The sequence below is a fragment of the Triturus cristatus genome, chromosome 2_2, assembly GCF_964204655.1.
Source record: "Triturus cristatus chromosome 2_2, aTriCri1.1, whole genome shotgun sequence".
Lineage (NCBI taxonomy): Eukaryota > Metazoa > Chordata > Amphibia > Caudata > Salamandridae > Triturus > Triturus cristatus.
This window is the reverse complement of record NC_140582.1, coordinates 805,497,897-805,517,094: the sequence shown is the minus strand read 5'-3', so window position 1 is coordinate 805,517,094 and position 19,198 is coordinate 805,497,897. Positions and strand designations below refer to the sequence as shown.

Here is a 19,198-nt window from a genome sequence, read left to right as displayed (position 1 = left end):
ATGTGACAGTTCTTCTGCAAGCAGAAGAAGTGATGCTTCGAATCCAGATTGTAGGGGGAAGTGATGCGTCGATTTCGAGATGGTTCTGGTCCGTGGGTGATCCGTCGGGAAGACTTGCCGCACAGGTACAATGTGTGGAAATCCTTGATGCGTCAGTGATAGATGCGGTGGTATCGAGTGGTTCTGCGTCGGTTTCTTCTGCTGCGATCCCTCGATGTGTCGGTTCTAGCAGTGGCGACAGGTGCTGTGTTGGTTTCCACAGCGGTGACGCGATGCATGGAGATTCTTATCGCAAGGCAGTGCTGCGTTAGAAAAACAGCCGCAAAAATGAGCAATGCGCTGATTTTCTTGTAGTTGCTTTGCTTTTCCAGCTCCAAACAGCAGGAACAACCTCCGGAGACCCAACACAGTCACAGGCACCTCTTGGCAGGTCAGAACTCCCAGCAAGGAAGTTCAGGGGAGCTGGGGGTGAAGCCTTTGTGTCCCTGAGACTTCAGAACAAGAGGCAAACTCTACTCAAGCCCTTGGAGATCTTCCTCAAGCAGGGGGACACAGCACACAGCAAAGTCCTTGTCCTTTCCTTGGCAGAAACAGCTACTGTAGGCCAACCCCAGACAGCACAGAGCAAAGGGGCAGTACTCCTCCTCCAGATCTTCTCCTTGGCAAAAGTTCCTCTTAATTCCAGAAGTAGTCTAAAGTTCAGGGGTTTTAGGTCTAAAACGGATACCCCAAAATGTCTTTGTTCTCTTTGTGCAATGGTCTCTGAGCCCATTCCAAACCAGTTCTGTCCTCACTGGTGCAGTTTGACCACAGGAGGTGGAGGCAGCATTGTGCAAGGGAGACAGGCCCTATTCAGGCGCAAGGAAATCTTCTCCCACTACTGTATATGCAGCCAAGCCACATTCAGCTCAGCTCTGAGCCATCCAGGAAGGGCCAGGCAGACCTCAACCCCCCAGTGGCTGGCTAAAGTGAATGCACACCCCGAGTCCCTGTCACTCCCAAACCAGACAGTCAATACACAAACAGGCAGAGGCACACAGAATGGTTAAACAAGAAAAAGCCTACTTTCTAAAAGTAGCATTTTCAAACATACAATTTTAAAACCATATTTACTACAATATGTGCTATTAAATTCTGAGTTCAGAGAGCCTAAACCTTATTTCTCTGTCTTGTCCCAATGGGAAGTTATCCTTGTAAGATGTTACAAAGCATTTCCCAGTCTATCCTATGGTGCAAGATAGCCTTTCAATAGTGAAAAACGAAATTGGCAGTATTTCACTATTAGGACATGTCACACACACCAGTACATGTCCTACCTTTCACATACACTGCACCCTGCCCAAGGGGATACCTTGAACCTACCATAGGGGTGTCTTACATGTAGGAAAAGGGAAGGTTAGGGACTGGTAAGTGGGTGCACATGCCAAGTCGACATGGCAGTTAACAAACTGCGCACCAACATAGCAGTGGCAGGTCTGAGATATCTTTTCAGGGCTACTCATGTGGGTGGCACAATCAGTGCTGCAGGTGCAATAGAAGTATTTTCTTTACAGGCCCTGGCACACTTTAGTGCACTTTACTAGGTACTTACCAGTAAATCAAATGTGCCAAACAGGGAGAACCGATTGTAATCGTAATTTACACAGGGAGCACTTGCACTTTCACACTGAACAGCAGTGGCAAAGTGCCCAAAGCATCTAAGCCAGCAAAAACGAAATCCAGCACAGCATAAAAAATACAGGCGGTAGAGGCAAAAAGTCTGGGGAAACCATGCCAAAGATGTCAAGTCAAACAAGTAACCAGCAGCAATCACAGCACCCTGAGCTACCACTCTGTATGAGTGGGAACCTGCCTGAAATAAGTAACCAGCAGCAATCAGCACCCTGGGCTACCGCTCTGAAAGACCGGGACCCTGCCTGTAATAAGTAACCAGCAGCAATCACAGCACCCTGGGCTACCGCTCTATGATCATGTTAGTCCCTTGGCACAGCACTAAGCATCCTCAAATAATGAGCAGCAATGGCTCAGTCGAGCATCAGTCACCACCCATGGCAGGCACATCTAGACCCCAGGCAGAGCTCGAACATGACTAGTAAGTAGTGCAATGGAGCACTTCACGACCACACATATTCCAGGTACACTAGCGCAGGAAGACAGCATCCTGGACTAGGGAGAAAATGTGGCACAGCGGCCAGAGCCGCCGACTCAGGAGTTGGGGATCAGTGTTCGAGATTCGGCATCGGCTCAACATTTTGTGATTCTGGGCAAATCACTTAATCTCCCAGTCTAGATACCCTGTGATAAGCTGCGCTAAATAAGTCAACACATTTATCATTTATTTATCATAGTACAAGGTATCATTTATCATAGTACAAGGTCTAAGGTATCATTTATCATAGTACAAAGTCTAAGGGAATTTTTTTTGCTGCAATGAAAGGTTTATGGCCTATTTCCTGGCACATGAGCAGTGACAGAGAAGAGATTGAATCAGGCTCAGGATTTCAATCTGGTGATATTTTTTTTGCCATCGGACAACAAAAAGGGCGTTAGGCTCTTACATCAAGCCCCCAACTGCACATACAGGAATTGCTGGGGAAAAAAAATATTTCAATGAGATATTGTGAGAGACCCGGAATTACTGGAAAATGCAATAAACTCAACATCACAACTGGCAGCTTTTTACCCAAAACATGTGGAGAATGGTGCTCTATAGAGCATTATTTGGCACCATGTTTTAAGGGATACCTCTGGGCGTAAAACCGAATGACCCTTTGAGACAGGGCCAGGTCTGTTCGCGGTGCTCACTCGAGTCAGGGTGGGGCTGATGTACATACTTATTCGAAGGCTGCTTTTGTTTCCCAGGCCATTGTTAAGGTCACTTCCCAAGGATTTATCAAAAGATTTCAAGTAATTAGTTCCACCTTTGGCAAAGCAAAACATGAATCCTTTAAAAATGACATAATGTATTTCTTACCTGCACTGTATTGAAGATTAAGTCAAATCCTAAAGCGATGCTCATCCTTTTCACAATGAGAACTTCCTCTGCTGCCTGCGTTGCCATCTCCAGTGTAGTCTACAACGCATAAAAATGAGAAGATTGTCAGTGAGGCGCTGGCGACATCATATGTATTTGCTCTTAGGAAGCCCCCAGAGGCGCCCCAAATAAAGCGGCACAGAAGGGCCGAATCCCTGCATCGTCACTTGATTCAAACTGCTTTTCCAGGGGTATATAACTATTTGCGTCTGCCTCAGGTCCCTCAGCTATCAAAAATACCTATAGGCAGGACCACAGGAATTATGTATTTTTTCTGCACTGTTTTCCACATAACAATGGATTTGATGCATTTATCACATAATCCATCATCTGCTGCTTAATCTGCCGATTTTGACCAAAAATATTGTTTTGGGCTGAAATTATCAAAAGTTATTCAAAGCATAGCGACACGTACAGCCACGCAGTTAAAGGCCCTTTTGCATAAATTGAGTGGTCCCCTTTTGTGGATTATTGTGTATTTGGGTGTTAAACTGGTACTAATGAAGTGAAACATTTGGCCAAACAGTGTTAACCTAGGTAAAACATAAAAATAAGGAAATAATACTATTGCAAAGTGTGCCGCATTTCTCTGCATAATATGCCTCTTCTTGCTGCATAATTTAGTCAACCCTGCCACATAATTTGATCTTTTTCAACCATATAAGTCCAGTGGCCCTGCTTGTAGGATATTCTGTATGCAGTATGAGCTATGCAGGAAGCACAGCAATTTATTACTCACTGTCACATTCATAAAGTTTCAGTGGCGACTGGTGACATTTGAAAGTGGTGAGGCGTAAAAGTTTGCAATGAGTTCCCAGTGGGGAGTGAGCACAGCGAGCGAGCCTGACTGCCAAAAAGGGCACGTTCTCCCCCTGAGAAAATTTGGGAAAAAAGAGTGGGCAAGGGATGCATTTTCAAGCATATTTGAGAAAGCAAGGTTAATAAACCACTTGTGAAAATTTAGTTATGGCATCAATAAAGAGATTTCAGGAAGCTTCAAGTGATTCCACAATAAAAGCCAATACCGGCTTCTAAGAACCCTTTACATTTCCTGATTGAGCAGTTGCGCACATTTACATTTGTTTCTGGGAAGCAGGCACACTGGCAAGAAGGCTTGTTTAGCTGTCTACCCCACCCTGCTTTTCACAGACCAGGAGACTTGTGTCTTACACTTCAACTGAAGCATTTAAACTTTCAGGACGGTTGTCTTTTCATGTTGTGCCCTTCAGATCCTCCCCTCCCATTGGACCACTGGATCACACAACATGACAGCGAGGCTCAGCTTTGGAGTGAGGACAAATGCAACTAAATCATGGTCACAGCACTGGCAGCCGCGGCCTGTACAGGTGAGAGCAGTGAGGCGGTGGGGCTCTGAGGGGGGGGGGATTTCTACAGACGATGACGAGGGAAAATTAATTATTTATTTAATTTTCCCCACGTGGTCGTCCGGCGAAATCCCCCCCCACTGGGCCCCACCGCCCCACTGCTCTTTGCTGCATGGGCTGGGGCTGAGCACAGGTCACGAGGTGTGTCTCCATCTGGTCTCGTCTCTCCTTCGTTCGACCCTTGTGCAAACGTTTGGCAGACGTTCGGGGAGAGGGGGAGACGAAACTGCTGCGTTTATTGCTCACAGAGTCCTTACTCGCATTTGTCCTGCACAAAATATCATGGTATGAAGCAAAAGTAGTAACACCAACATTGCGACCAAAATGTCCATTTAGATTGTAAAGAAGGCACAGAGTATCGCGCATACAGAGGTACTTTGCTTGACTTTTCATGATTCATATCGTGGTATCACCATTATTTACAAGAAGCCATCCCTAACTTTAGCAGCCCGCTCAGATCAATAGTTAAACTTTCAACGGGTATCTCAAGTCAGATAAACAAATACCGATGGATATGTTTGCATCTGGTCAACATCGTGCCATATTTAAATTCGATAAAATGCAAAATAATGGCATTAAATCAAGCTGAAGAGCCAGAATGCATTTTGATGAGCTGCTATTTTTTTTAAGGAAGCGTAAATAAAAAAAGCGAACTCTGGCCTTTGCATGTGTTCCTTCATGCACAGCATTTCTCAACAACAACATTTTTGTCACATGTATTATGGTAGAGGCTTGAAATTTATATGGCTCTGCGGATGTGATTCATTTCATTCTGTGATAGGGTTTTCTTGCACAAGAACTAATTAGGCAAGGCCATGCATTTCCATATCCATCACGGTACCTTTAGAATGCCCTTTTCTGTATGGCCATTCTTCAGCTAGTTAATGCTCTAGTCAACTACCTTGATTATATTTGAAGTTAGTACGGCTCTATCAATCTACCTTTCTAGCGATTTTGTGCATTTACAACATGTTTTCCCAATGAGGGTGTCCCCCTCTTGATGACATAAAACCTTGGTCCTCTGACAAGAATCTTAAAATATAATGACAGGCCCCCACACCCTCACAATAGATGAGCCATGATCAGCCAGCGCCCTTAATGATGAAGGAGCAGCCCTTCGTTCTGTTTTTGATTAAAATAATCATTGCATTTGCCGCACAGTAACATACAGATGAATAATAGTTCCTGCTGATCTTCAAGCTTTCTTCACGACAGACATAACATGCCCCATTTATAATACCATTAAATTAATAAATAACGGGCTTTGTCTGACGGCGGGAGAATTATTGCTGGTGCAGAAATGAGACAATAAGTTCCTTTGTTAACGATTGCAGCACTGTTCCACCCATGCATACCCCCTCCACTTTCACGGCCAACATAAATGTGTTTTTCTCACTCAACTTATGGTGATTCCTTACCTTTAGATCAAAATTCGGGAAAAACTTGATCTCCCAGTGATACAGCTCGACTCATCATTTTTAGATGAACACAGATATTTTAATAACCACAGCCATATCTCCGGGAACCAGAAGGGAGCAGGCACACAACACACTCTATCGACCGGCCTCCCACCTCTATTTATTACTGGATTAAACTGTCCAAAAGCCAAAATGCAACACACTTTGCAATCCTCTAAACATTAAGCACGGCTGTGACAACACACTCTCGCAACTAAGGAAAGAGACTATCTCAAAATAAATACCACCAAGACTTGTTTGGACTCGGCAAAGTCATTATGTGACCTGGGCACCCCCCAACTTTTTGCTGACTGGTACTGGTGGTAACTGACTCTGACTGACCCTGGGCTCTGCCTAACCAGGCCCAGAGCCAGTGCTATGGTGAAAGAGACACTTAGAATACAGTGAAAACATCTACATACACCAGGGTACACTATAGGTTGCGGTAACCCTGTGATTGGCATGACCTACCCTATCAGACACTAGTACATATTAGGGCAGGGGGATTGAAACTACCTATCAGACCCTAGTGCATAATAGGGCATAGCAGTTTAGAGGCCAGCAGCCTTTTCTGCACTTGCATGTGTGCACTGCTGAAGCCTGAGTCACTTTAAAAGCAGCCTTGTGTGGCAGGACTGCTTTTAAAAAGTAAATTGTGCCCAAACTCGACTTTGGTGTTTTGGGCACTTAAACATGGATAACCTACAATGCTTTGGCATAATAGGAACCCCCAAGGTCTCCCCAAGGTGTCCCAGGGGTGGGGGCAGGTATTTATAAGGTGGATCCTTATAAAATGGGTTTTATATGCCCTGGGTTAAGTAAAAATTCACATTTCACTCCCCACATTGTGGTAAAGTGCTGTGCGAAATCGACTTTCATGCTAGGAGCACCTTCGGGGGAGGATTTGCAATATTTCTACAGATGCAGAACCACTATAGTCTCCCATAGGTGTTCCATGGGGTGGGGGTCCTATAGATATAGGAGGAGTACTTATAAAGTATGTCTTTATAAGCCCGGGTGCTGGAAAAATGGCCCAAGTCATTTTTCCCATTGCAAATCCCATGCCACATAGGTTAACATGGCAAGAAGTTGTAAAAAGTTATTAACTAATAACTCCTGATAGGAGAATGATAGAACTTCCATTCAAAGACTTCCTAGAATGGCAGTAATAAATCCAACAATATGATATTGTTGGCTTTCTCCTAAAATGTACAGACAAGAAGTTATAAGACATTTTTGTTTGTAGGTCCAGATTCAGCCTTCCAGTGGTCTGTCCTGATTGGTCAGAGTTAAGTGGATTAGCCAGGCTGCCTTGAAGAGGTAATAAAGAGCCCCTGGGGTTAACCAGCTCTGCTGGGAGGGCAGGAATGCCAGAGCAGGGAGAGGAGTCGTAAACCATGGTCTTCAAGGGAAAGGGAAGGCCTCAGTGTCATTTACAACTCTACTCTTTTGACCCCAAGCCAGAGCTAGGCTTAAGGAAGGACTGAGCATATGCAAGGGAGAGACTATGGAGATTAGCCATCCTAGGGGTGTGTTTAGCCAGCTCTTCTCTCCCTGCTGGAAAATCAACCATTATGAATTTTGAAGATTTGGTGCACTCTGGGACAAAATAGTGCCACACTCTACAGTATGTGGTCATACCTTTGGGGAGTTACCCTGTCCTCATTGGTCAGTAGTGAACTCCTGCTTGACGAAGAGAACTTGAAATAACTATCTGAGAAGGGCAGAGCCTCTAAGATCTGCTGCTTGAAACTTAAGGAAGCAAGAATGGCCATGCTGGACGTTTGATGTGCATTTCCAAAGGCCTGCACTCTGAGGACTGCACCTTCTGCACCATCTGCAACTACAGCCTGTGGAATACTTTGTTGTAAATGGACTAAAGAGTGGACTCCCTGCAAGCAACAGGTTAACAGAGCTCACCTGCAACATCACCACAAGAATCCCCAGCCTGGAGTACGACAAGTGGATTTGTAAGGGTTTTGTTCAAGTGGATTGTGGGAATTGAAGTCTCACTTTCAAGGACCCTCTTGGAGATTCCAGAACCTTGGATTGTGTGTTGGATACTTTGAAACCCACAAGAAGAACTTCAGGAAGGAGTTCTAACAGGAACCAGCCTGCTGGAGGGGGCTGCACAAGACTGGTGAGATATTCCAGAACAATTGCTAAAGGTGAATGTGTCCCTGTTATAGGCAACAATATGACCAAAAGGGGCACTGTTGGTTTCCAAGCACTAAAAACTGACTAATCTTTAAGAATTCGAATATATGGTTCCCTACAGTGTTATTTTTTGTTTTGGTGTCACTTAAAAGATAAAAATATTTCCTATTTTTATAAATTGGTGTTGGATTTTTATTTTGTGTTGTGTCTTAATTATTTACTGAATTGGTGTTTTTAAATGCTTTACATACCTGTCTTTGAAGTTAAACCTGCCTGCTCGCAGCCGCATTACCAAGGGTTAAGCATATGAATAATTTTCTAAGACCTATTCTAAAGCCCTATACTGTGTTAGTGGCCTTACTGCTAGCGGCAGACCTACATTTGCCCCTACCAATAATTCACTTTCCAACATTTGGTGCTCAGCTGTGTGGATGAGGACTTGCGTTTAAAGAGTACACTTTTCAGTAAAGTGAATTAAGATTTAAAAAATCTGCTGAATTGCCTTAGAACAAAACTTTTGAGTTTGATTTTTGGAATTTGGACTACAACTGTTTTTAACCCATTATTTTGATTTTTCCAAATTGTTCTAAGTCTGTGTGCCTAGTTGTTGTGACCCAAAACTAGGGAACCATGGAGCTGGACCTGGCTAAACTGTCCCAGTTCGCGGTGGGTGATCTTAGGGTACAGTGTAGGCTTAGGGAGCTGCTTGCTTCCAACAAGATTTAGAAGGCATCATTGCTTAAGTCCCTAGAAGCCTGGGCTGGGGCCGCTGAGGAGATTCCAGGGGGAATGGAGGGTGCTCCCCCAAACCTCACCCCAGAGGGGGGTGAAGATGATGCCTCTTCCCTTTTTTCTAGTGTTAGCCAAATGATTCCAGATGTTGGGAGGGGGAGAAGGGAAGGGTCCCTTACTCAGGAATCACCACTGTCCCTTGCAGAGAGACAGCTTAAGGCTCAATTAGCTTTGATAGCTTTGGAGCAGAGGAACCTGGAAGAGATGGGAGAGGGAGGAGGCGTTGAACAGAAATGGTGGCAGTGAAAATTATGAAGATTTTGAAATGTCCAGGGGCGGTGGTCTTGATCACAAACTTCCCAAGGGTATAGTACCCAAGTACACTGAGGGGGATGATATTGACAAGTGGCTAGCAGCTTTTGGGAGGGCCCTTAGAATGAGTAGGGTCCACTCTTAAGTATTGGGGTGCACTCCTGTGGGAGTTGATTCCAGTAGCTGGGAGGGATAGGCTTCTGACCCTGAAGGGAGAGGATGCAGAATCATACCTGCAGATGAAGTCAGGATTAGTTAAGAGATTCGGTCTGACTCCAGAGCAGTACAGGGTGATGTTTTGAGGCACCCAGAAATTGAGCTCAATGTCTTAGGTAGACTTTGTGGACGTTTCGGTGACTGCACTGGAAGGCTGGATTGTTGGTAACACTGTTGACACATATGAGGGATTGTATATTTTGTTTTTGAAAGAACATATTTTGACTCATTGTGCAGAAGAGAATTTACGCCAGTATCTAGTGAACTCTAAGCTGACAGACCCCAGAGGGCTAGGAGAAGCAGCTGATAAGTGCGTGAGAACCCGGTTTTCCATTCAGCATCGGGGGGGTGACTAGAAGAAAGGAAGACAGGTCCCACCCCAGATCAAAGCCAAAGGGAAAGAAGGTCAAAACCAGAAGCAGTCCTCCAGAAAACCCACAAGCACCGGCACAAGGAGTGGGGGGGGGGGGGCCGAGCCAACCCAAATTCAAAGGGAAGGGGTATCAGGGAAAGAATGGTATGTTCTTTGATCCCTCAAAGGTGGGTAAGTGCTTTGACTGTAACCAGTAAGGGCACAAGCAGGGAGATGCTGTCTGTGCCAAGATGCTCCCCCCTAAGGGGCCATCCACAAGGATTGTCACTGTAAGTGTATTGGTGGAGAGTGGTGCCCCAGAGAGGGGTAGTCAGGTGGTGGAAGCAACCTTAGTGTCCCTGGGTGGGATGAATATTGCAACCCTTGCTGCCTTACCTCCAAACATGGACAAGTACAGGCGGAGGCCTAAAGTGAATGGGACTGAGGGTGAGGTTATCAGAGACACATGAGCTAGTCTAACTATGGTCCTGGGTGAGCTGATGCCTCCAGGGAGGTTGCTACCTGGTGAGTTTCACCAGGTGACGTATGCAGACAGCACTGCCAACCTCCATCCTATGGCCGTGGTGGATTTGGAATCGGGAGGTGTGACAGGCTCTATGACGGGAGCTGTGTCAAAGAGCTCCCAGTCCAGTGTTTACTGGGAAATGATCTTGAAGCCTCTCAGTGGTCAGAGGTGGAGAGAGGACTCCATAGGAAATTATTGGAGCTCCCTGAGTGGGTATGTGCTGTAACTAGGTCACAGACTAGCCAGAAGGGAGGGGCCGGACACTTGGACCCTGGAACAAAGGGCCAAGCATCCAAAGACAAGGGTACTGGGCCTGGTGAGCCAGCCCAGGGAACTTCAGAGGTGCAGGAAGAATCTAACCCTAATGGGGAATATCTGGCCTCTGAGTGAGGGACTCCATCCCTACCAGAGCTGTCAGATTTGGCAGAACTGACAAGAGCAGGTGGACCTTCCAGAGAGGAGTTAAGTAAGGGACAGAGAGACTGTCCCACCCTTGAGAGTTTGAGGTGGATTGCCTCTAAGCAAGAGGAGGGGGATGACAGTGGGTTTCACAAACTCTACTGGGAAGATGGACTGCTTTATACTGAGGCCAGAAACCTCGAAGAGGGGGGCACCAGGAGGTTGTTGGTGCCCCAGAGGTACAGAGAGTTCATCTTGACTTTGGGTCATGGTATACCATTGGCAGGACAATTGGGACAGACAAAGACATGGAACCGGTTGGTGAACCATTTCTACTGGCCTCATATGTCTGAAAAGGTAAAGGAGTTTTGCAGCACCTGTGTCACCTGTCAGGCCAGTGGCAAGGCAAGGGGCAAGACAAAGGCTCCCCTAATACCACTGTTAGTGGTTCGGTTCATTTTGAAAGGGTGGGGATGGACATTGTTGGTCCCCTGGACCCACCTACTGCATCAGGGAATAGGTATATCTTAGTGGTAGTGGACCATGTCACTAGGCACCCTGAAGCAATCCCTCTTAGAACCATTGATGCTCCTGCAGTGGCTAGGGCACTGCTTGGTGTGTTCACCTGAGTCGGTTTTCCAAAAGTGGTGGTATCAGATAGGGGCACAAACTTCCTGTCTAGCTATCTGACTGCTAGTGGCATGAGTGTGGTGTCCACTACAAGTTCATCACCTCCTGTCACCCACAAGCAAATGATCTTGTTGAGAGATTCAACAAAACCCTGAAGGGCATGATAAATAGGTTGTCAGAGAAACTCAGGAGGAGATGGGATGTTCTCATACTTACTGTTTGCCTACAGGGAGGTGCCACAGAAAGGGTCTGGTTTCAGTCCCTTTGAGTTGGTGTTTGGACACCGTGTGAGGGGGCCATTGAGCCTGCTGAGCGAGTCTTTAGAGAAGCCTCTTAAAGAAGCAAAGGACAATGTGCTTGACTATGTGTTAGGCCTGAGATCTGGAATAGCAGAGTACATGTACAAGGCAAACAGGAAACTGGAGGCCAGCCAAGAGATCATGAAGCACTGGTATGTTCAGAAGTATACTCCAGGACAATTGGTGTGGGAGTTGGAGCCTGTGGCTCCCTGGGTTCTCCATGACAAGGGGAGTGGGCCCTATCCAATTTTAGAAAAGATGGGTGAGGTTACCTATTTGGTTGACCTTGGCACCCCGAGGAACCCTCTTAGGGTCCTGCATGTGAATATATTGAAACCCCACCATGACAGGGCAGATATGCTCATGTTACTGGTCACTGTTGAGGGAGTGGAGGAGGAAACTGAGCCAGTGCATGACCTCCTCTCCACTAATGTGCAAGATGGGTCAGTGGAGGGAGTGGTACTCTCTCCCAAGTTGACAGACCAGCCGCACAGAGACTGTAAGCAAGTGCTGGAGCAGTTTGCTGGCCTGTTCTCTTTGACCCCAGGCATCACTGAGTGGTGTGTGCACCACATTGACACTGGTGACAGCCTACCCATCAAAAATAAACTGTACGGGTTGTCTGACCCTGTCGGAGCCAGCATTAAAGCTGAGATTGCTAAGATGCTAGAATAGGGGGTAATTGAACCGTCTGAGAGTCCAGTTGTACTGGTACCTAAACCTAATCCTCAGGGGGGGACCCAAGGAGTTAAGGTTCTGTGTGGACTACAGAGGATTGAATGCAGTCACCAAGACTGATGTTCACCCTATACCTAGAGCTGATGAGCTCATTGACAGGTTAGGGGCTGCTAAGTACCTGTGTACTTTTGATTTGACTTCAGGTTACTGGCAGATTGCACTCACTGATGGAGCAAAGGAGAGGTCAGCATTCTCCACACCAGAGGGACATTATCAGTTCAAGGTAATGCCCTTTGGCTTCAAAAATGCACCTGCCACCTTCCAAAGGTTGGTGAACAGGGTCTAGTCTGGGTTGGAACAGTTCAGTGCATCTTACCTGGATGATATAGCCTTATATAGTTCTACCTGTGGGGATCTCTTAAGCTACCTAAGGAAAGTGCTTCAGTCCATGCAGCAGGCAGGCCTGGCTATTAAGGCAAGTAAGTGTCAAATAGGGCAGAGTTCTGTGGTGTACCTGGGCCACCTGTTAGGTGGGGGCCATGTACAGCCTTTCCAAGCTAAAATCCAAACTATTTTGGATTGGGCAGCTCCTGTTACCCAGACTAAGATCAGGGCATTCTCTGGACTGACAGAGTAGAAGGTTTGTTCAAAATTAGGGGACCATTGTGGGGCCCCTAACTGAACTCACTTCTAAGAAGAGGCCCAAAAAGGTGTATTGGACCCCAGGGTGTGAGAAGGCTTTTGACACTCTGAAAGTTGCTATGTGTTCAGCACAAGCGTTGCTGGCCCCTGACTACACAAAAGAATTTGTGGTTCAGACAGATGCTTCAAAACAAGGGATTGGGGCAGTGTTGTCACAGCTAAATGAAGAGGGCCTTGATCAGCCAGTTGCCTTTATTAGCAGGTGACTTCTTCCCAGAGAGCAGAGGTGGAGTGCCATTGAGAGAGAGGCTTTTTCTGTGGTTTGGTCCCTGAAAAAGAGACCATATTTGTTTGGAACTGACTTTCGTGTTCAAACTGACCACAGGCCTCTCAGATGGCTCATGCAGATGGGAGGGGAGAATCCCAAGCTGTTAAGGTGGTCCATTTCCCTACAGGGAATAGACTTTACAGAGAAACACAGACCTGGGGTTGCCCGTGCAAATGTGGATGGACTTTCCAGGTTTTCCACTCAGCTGATGAGGACTACCAGGGTGTAGGTTAGTAACCCATCACCTTTCGTTTGGGGGGGGCTATGTTGCAAAGTCATCCTGTGCCCTGGGTACCCCCCAACGATTTGCTGACAGGTACTGGTGGTAACTGACTCTGACTGACCCTGGGCTCTGCCTAACCAGGTACTGTGCTGTGCTGTGCTGAAAGAGACACTTAGAATACAGTGAAAACACCTACATACACTAGGTTGGGGTACCCCTGTGATTGGCATTATCTACCCTATCAGACCTTAGTACATAATAGGGCAGGGGGATTGAAACTACCTATCAGACCCTAATACATAATAGGGCATGGCAGTTTAGAGGCCAGCAGCCTTTTCTGCACTTGCATGCGTGCCCGGCTGAAGCCTGAGGTCAGTTTAAAAGCAGCCTTGTGTGGCAGGACTGCTTTAAAAAAGTAAATTTTGCCTAAACTCGACTTTGGTGTGTGCTCTCTCACTCACTAACGCAGTCTACATTCAGCAATGACCCGACTTGCTGTATGCTGCTTCTTGAGTTTTGAACTTAGTATAAAGTTTTTAATGTTTGGAAAGCTTTACAGGGGTGGTTCCTGCCTTTTAGCATTGGGGCATTGCCCCTCTCGTATTTTGGACCCCCTTTTATGTGAATATGTAAATTAACTTTTATTTCAAAAACACTTTGCATGCATTCACCTTCATGTGCCTGGTTTGAATTGGGTGGGGTTTCTATTTTAATAGACAGCACACACTAATAGTTAGTGGAGCGAGCGAGCACACGGCACCTATGCCCAAAGTGCGCTTGCCGGGTTGGCCTGCTACCTGTCTCCAGCCAGCTTGACATGCTCAGTAGAGGCTTCTCTCCACCAGGGGCAGGAGTTGATCAGAGCCGCAACCCCCGGTCTCCTAATGAGTAGTGAATTTTCCGAATCAATACTGTGTAACAGCAAGAGCAGTGTTTGGATTGGTGTCACAACGCCTACCAGGGACGCTCTGACGCCATTTCAAAGACAAAACTGAAACGCAGGATCTGAAAAGGTATAAATTACGTGCAGCATGAGTTGTACAACTACATTAAAGAGAGCAGAAAAATGAGTTTAAAGGACATCCTGTTAGGCTAAAAAAGGAGGACCAATAAAAGTAAAGTACTCAGTGCCATATTGCCCTCTAAGATGGTATGCAGCGGAAGTGTGTGTGCTGACGAGTTCAAACAAGTCCTGGTGGTATGTTTTTTGAGATATTCTCTTTGCTTAGTTGCGTGAGAGTGTTGTCACTGGTATGCCTAATGTTTGGAGGATTTCAAAGTGTGTTGCATTTTGACTTTTGGCAAGTTTAATCCAGTAATAAAGAGGGCAGGAGGCTGGTCATTAAAGTGGGTTGTGTGCCTGCTCAGTTTAGGTTCCCAGGGATATCACTGTGGTTATTAAAATATCTCTGTATTCATCTAAAAATATTGAGTCGAGCTGTATCACTGGGAGGTGAAGTTTTGCCCGAATTTTGATGTAAAGGTAAGGAATGCCCATAGGCTGAGTGAAAAAACACATTTATGTTGGCCGTGAAAGTGGAGGGGGTATGCACGGGTGGAACAGTGCTGCAATCGTTAACAGAGGAACTTATTCCCTCATTTATGCACCAGCAATAATTCTCCCACCGTCAGACAAAGTCCATTATTTATTAATTTAATGGTATTATAAATTGGGCATGTTATGTCTGTCGTGGAGAAAGCTTGGAGATGAGCAGAAGCCAGTATTTATCTGTGTGTTACTGAGCGGCAAATGTAATGATTCCTTTCATCATAAACAAAACGAAGGGCGGCTCCTTCATCATTAAGGGCGCTGGTTGAGCTTGGCTCATCTTTTGTGCGGGTGGGGGGCCTGTCATTATATTTTAAGTTTCTTGTCAGAGGACAGAGGGGGAAGCACTCATTGGGAAATGGTGTTGTAAATGCGCAAAATTGCTAGAAAGGTAGATTGATAGAGCCGTAATAACTTCAAATACAGATCCCCTTCTGTGTGGTCTTTCATTGACGTCAGAATGGGAGCCACGTCTTTCTGATAAAGAGCATTCATTTTCAAAGGGTAAACCTGCGCTGCACGCAACACCGTCAATGCTGGTCAGGTAGAGATGCTGAGTAATGTACCAGCTGTATGAGGTGAGTAGCGCCTGGGTCACAGATTTGTGTGCATGTAAGCACATTGATGGTGGGTAACAGAATTTGTGTAGAAATGCTATGCATGAGGGAACACAATCAAATTCCAAAGTTCACTTTTTTTTGCTATGCTTCTAAAAAAAAAAGGAGCCCAACAAAATGCCTTTTGTGCTCTTCAGCTTGATTTAATGCCATCATTTAGAATTTTATCGAATTGAAATATGGCACACTGTTGACCAAATGCAAGAACGGCTGTCGGTATTTGTTTATCTGACATGAGTTACCCTTTGAAAGTTTATCTATTGCTCTGAGCGGGCTGCTAAAGGTATGGATGGCTTCTTGAAAATAATGGTGATACCACGATATGAATCATGAAAAGTCAAGCAAAGTACCTCTGTATGCGCGATACTCTGTGTCTTCTGTGCAATCTAGATGGACATTTTGGTCGCACAGTTGGTGTTACTACTTTTGCTTGATACCGTGATATTTTGTACAGACTGAAAGTGAGTTAGGACATAAAGTGCAGCAGTCTCGTCTGCACTCTCCCATCTTCATACGCCGAACGGCTGCCAAACGTTGTTTGCACAAGGGTGCAAACGAAGGAGAGACAAGACCAGATAGAGACCCACACCTCATGACCTGTGCTATGGCCAGACTTGATTCTCATTTTTTCTGACTCCGAGGCCGAGCCTTGTTGTCACGTTGTGTGATCCAGGGGTCAAATGGGGGATCTGAAGGGCACGACATGAAAAGACAACCGTCCTGACAGCTGAAATGCTTCAGCTGAAGTGTAAGTCACATGTGAAACTGAAGGTGGGGTAGACACCTAAACAAGCCTTCTTGCAAGTGTGCCTGCTTCCCAGAAAGAAATTTAAATGTGCGCAACTGGTCAATCTGTGAATAGGTCATAGAAGCCGGTATTAGCTTTAATTGATGGAATCACTTGAAGTTTCCTGAAATCTCTTAACTGATGTCATAACTACATTTTCACAAGTGCTTTTTAACCTTCTTTCTCAAGTATACTTGAAAATGCACCACTTGCCCACTCTTTGTTTAAAATTTTCTTGGGGCAGAACCCTTCTGAACCCCCCTTATGACAGTCGGGCTCACTGGGCTCTCATTGCAAACTTTTACGCCCTACCACTTTCAAATGTCACCAGCCGCCACTGGCTGCAGCCAAAAATTGATGCAATTTTTCTAGCAACAATTTCTGGCCGATTAAATGGGGTCTGATATTCCCACAAGCAGGAAACTTGGGTGTTGGAATGCCAGGCCATTCATGAACAGGCAGCGCAATCTCACACCTGGATACCGCTCCGCCTGACTCTTAATCAGGTCCATAGCGTCCATCATGCTAGAAACCTTACTCCCTCAGGTCATATTTGAGCCAGAGCATTGGAGTTAAAAAAAAGGATGTAGGGATGTTTAAAAAGTGCCTTTATTTAGTGTGACTTGTGCTGCAGCCCTTTTCTGGGCTGCAGCAGAATCTGCAGTAGAAAAAAGGCATTTTACGACCACCTGCACAGCAGTCGTATCATAATGGGGCGGGCGGGACCACAGACGTCTAAGGAGAGCTTGGACATGGTCAAACTACTTTGAAGGTTTCCAACAGCCACAGGCCTTTAGCTTGCAAGTGTACCATCCTGGGGAAAATATACGCATGCCCCTTTAGGGGTGCTTCAGTTTAAGGCCAGGATTACTTAGCAGTAATCTTCATTTTACTTAGTTGTTGATCCCTCATTACAGGGTTTATTTATGAGATCCTGCTAGAATTAGGTCAGATAGATTCATGTCTGTATTTGTTTCTCATTGTATGGGATTTTAAGTGGCAAGAGAAACATCACTGGACCTGAGCGGTTACCCAAACTCTAACTATGCCTCCTCAGACGAACCCGATCTCGACATTTCAGAAGTGCTCTAAGACATTTTGTAATGCCAGAGATTACTTGATACCATAATGATTACTACTAAGTGATCTGAACATTACCTTTTCATCCTCCTCTTGCTCACTCTAGTCCTAGGAATGAAAGTTCCAGGTACACTGCAAAGCTCTATCAACTGCACCTTTTTTCCTTTGTCCTTGGTGTTCCCCCGGTATTATGCTATTTGACAATATTTTGTGAGGCCCCTTATCTCTAAGGACCCCTCAAATGGCAGATCAGTGAGTTTCGGGGTCATCATTTTGCTGAACTCTGAGATTAGACCCTCCACTGAACTGCCCACTTAGTAGTCTTAAGGGGGTAGCCCCTTCCAGCTCACTCTCTGAGGTGGTGGCAACTGTTCATAATGTGTAGGGTCCATGGGAGCTGCCGACTGGTCTCCCACTGTAAAGTGAATTAAAGAGGCTTTGGGCAGAGCCATTGCAAGCAACTCCCTTAAGAAACATGATGCTGAGTAAATTGCAGTAAAAGCCTTCACAAATATTACTGGTGCTTCTCACATTAGGGTTACCAATAACTGTTCAGAGACATATGTTTAAATGTAAGAATGGCATTTAAAAGTTGGGGTATGAATGCTGCCAACATTATTTTTCTGTTCTTTCTTTTTGTCCAGGGAATCTTGCTACAACAGATCCAGGAAACTGTACCTATGTCTCAACAGAACCACCGTGGAGCCCACCAACGGAAAGCCACCAGGGACAAGGAAAATGTCTGCTTCATTTAATCCTCTGGTGATTGCACTGTCGGTCCCCGGCAATGTTTCTAAATCTCTTTCCAGAAAAGAAAAGCAATTTAGCTTCATGGAATGTCAAGAAATGTGTTCAAACAGTCCCTCTTGCTGGAAACCTCTGGCAGTGGAACACTCCTCAACCCCAAGAATGCCACAACAAAAACACCACCCATTGTCATGAACTGCTTGAGGATTTAACGCCTAGCTCGTTGTCATCACTTAGACGTGAAATACAACCTTCTCCACAAGACACCTGGTCAGCTCCTAAATAGAAATGGGAGCTAATATAAGGCATATAGGGGGGGCATGTGCACTTCAAGCATCATGATTCTAGCACATGCAAGAAAATGCAGGCACATCTTATGTTTCCTTTGACATCTCCTAATGAAATCCATCATCCAAGTGACACAATGCTTCAATAGTATCTTGGCCCACCACTGCTCCATAACAAAGCCTTTGATCACTCCTAAGGGAAATCGTCTGTCTTGCCCAAGACAATCTCACGCTATTGAACAGGGTTTTTATCCTAGGTCAACTCAATAATGGGACCGAGGGACCGATAACCCCGCTAACATTTACCTTCAAAGCATTATAAAGGATATGGATAACCAGGGCTTCCATCAATGAGGTAAATAAAAAACCCATTCCTGAGACTATAATATGAGCCCCTTTTCCTCCTTGATCACTGAACTTCAGGATGTTGACTGATAACTTATCTCCTGGGCAACCATATTAAACCGTGGTTCCTCCTCTGGAATCATCCATCCTCACTGAATCCGGAGTAGATCATACTAGGAACCTTATGGTCAGACACTATCAAAATCATCTCTGATGCCCCCTCGAGGAGCAAGCCTCTAATGAAAAACCTTCAATGTATATAGGGAACCACATGACTATCATCTTGAAAGACTTCAAACTCAACCATCAGCTGCATGCTTGTGACACCCGTATCTACTTCAAGTCACAAGCTAGATGAATGATCTAGAAATTGTCAGCAGATAACTTAATAAATGCCCAAGACTGGACAAAGCACA

At 45.5% G+C, this 19,198-nt stretch overlaps 1 protein-coding gene across 3 annotated transcripts in view; it reads right to left on the bottom strand.

Annotated features, from left to right (window-relative positions):
- Nucleotides 1-19,198, bottom strand: part of LOC146862804 (uncharacterized) — a 377,330-nt gene that overhangs the window by 79,195 nt on the left and 278,937 nt on the right. For all 3 annotated transcript variants that reach the window (XM_085643300.1, XM_085643302.1, XM_085643301.1), the window contains exon 10: nt 2,975-3,073. In XM_085643300.1, the coding sequence (XP_085499426.1) occupies nt 2,975-3,073 (99 nt within the window). The remainder of the gene's footprint in view (nt 1-2,974; nt 3,074-19,198) is intronic.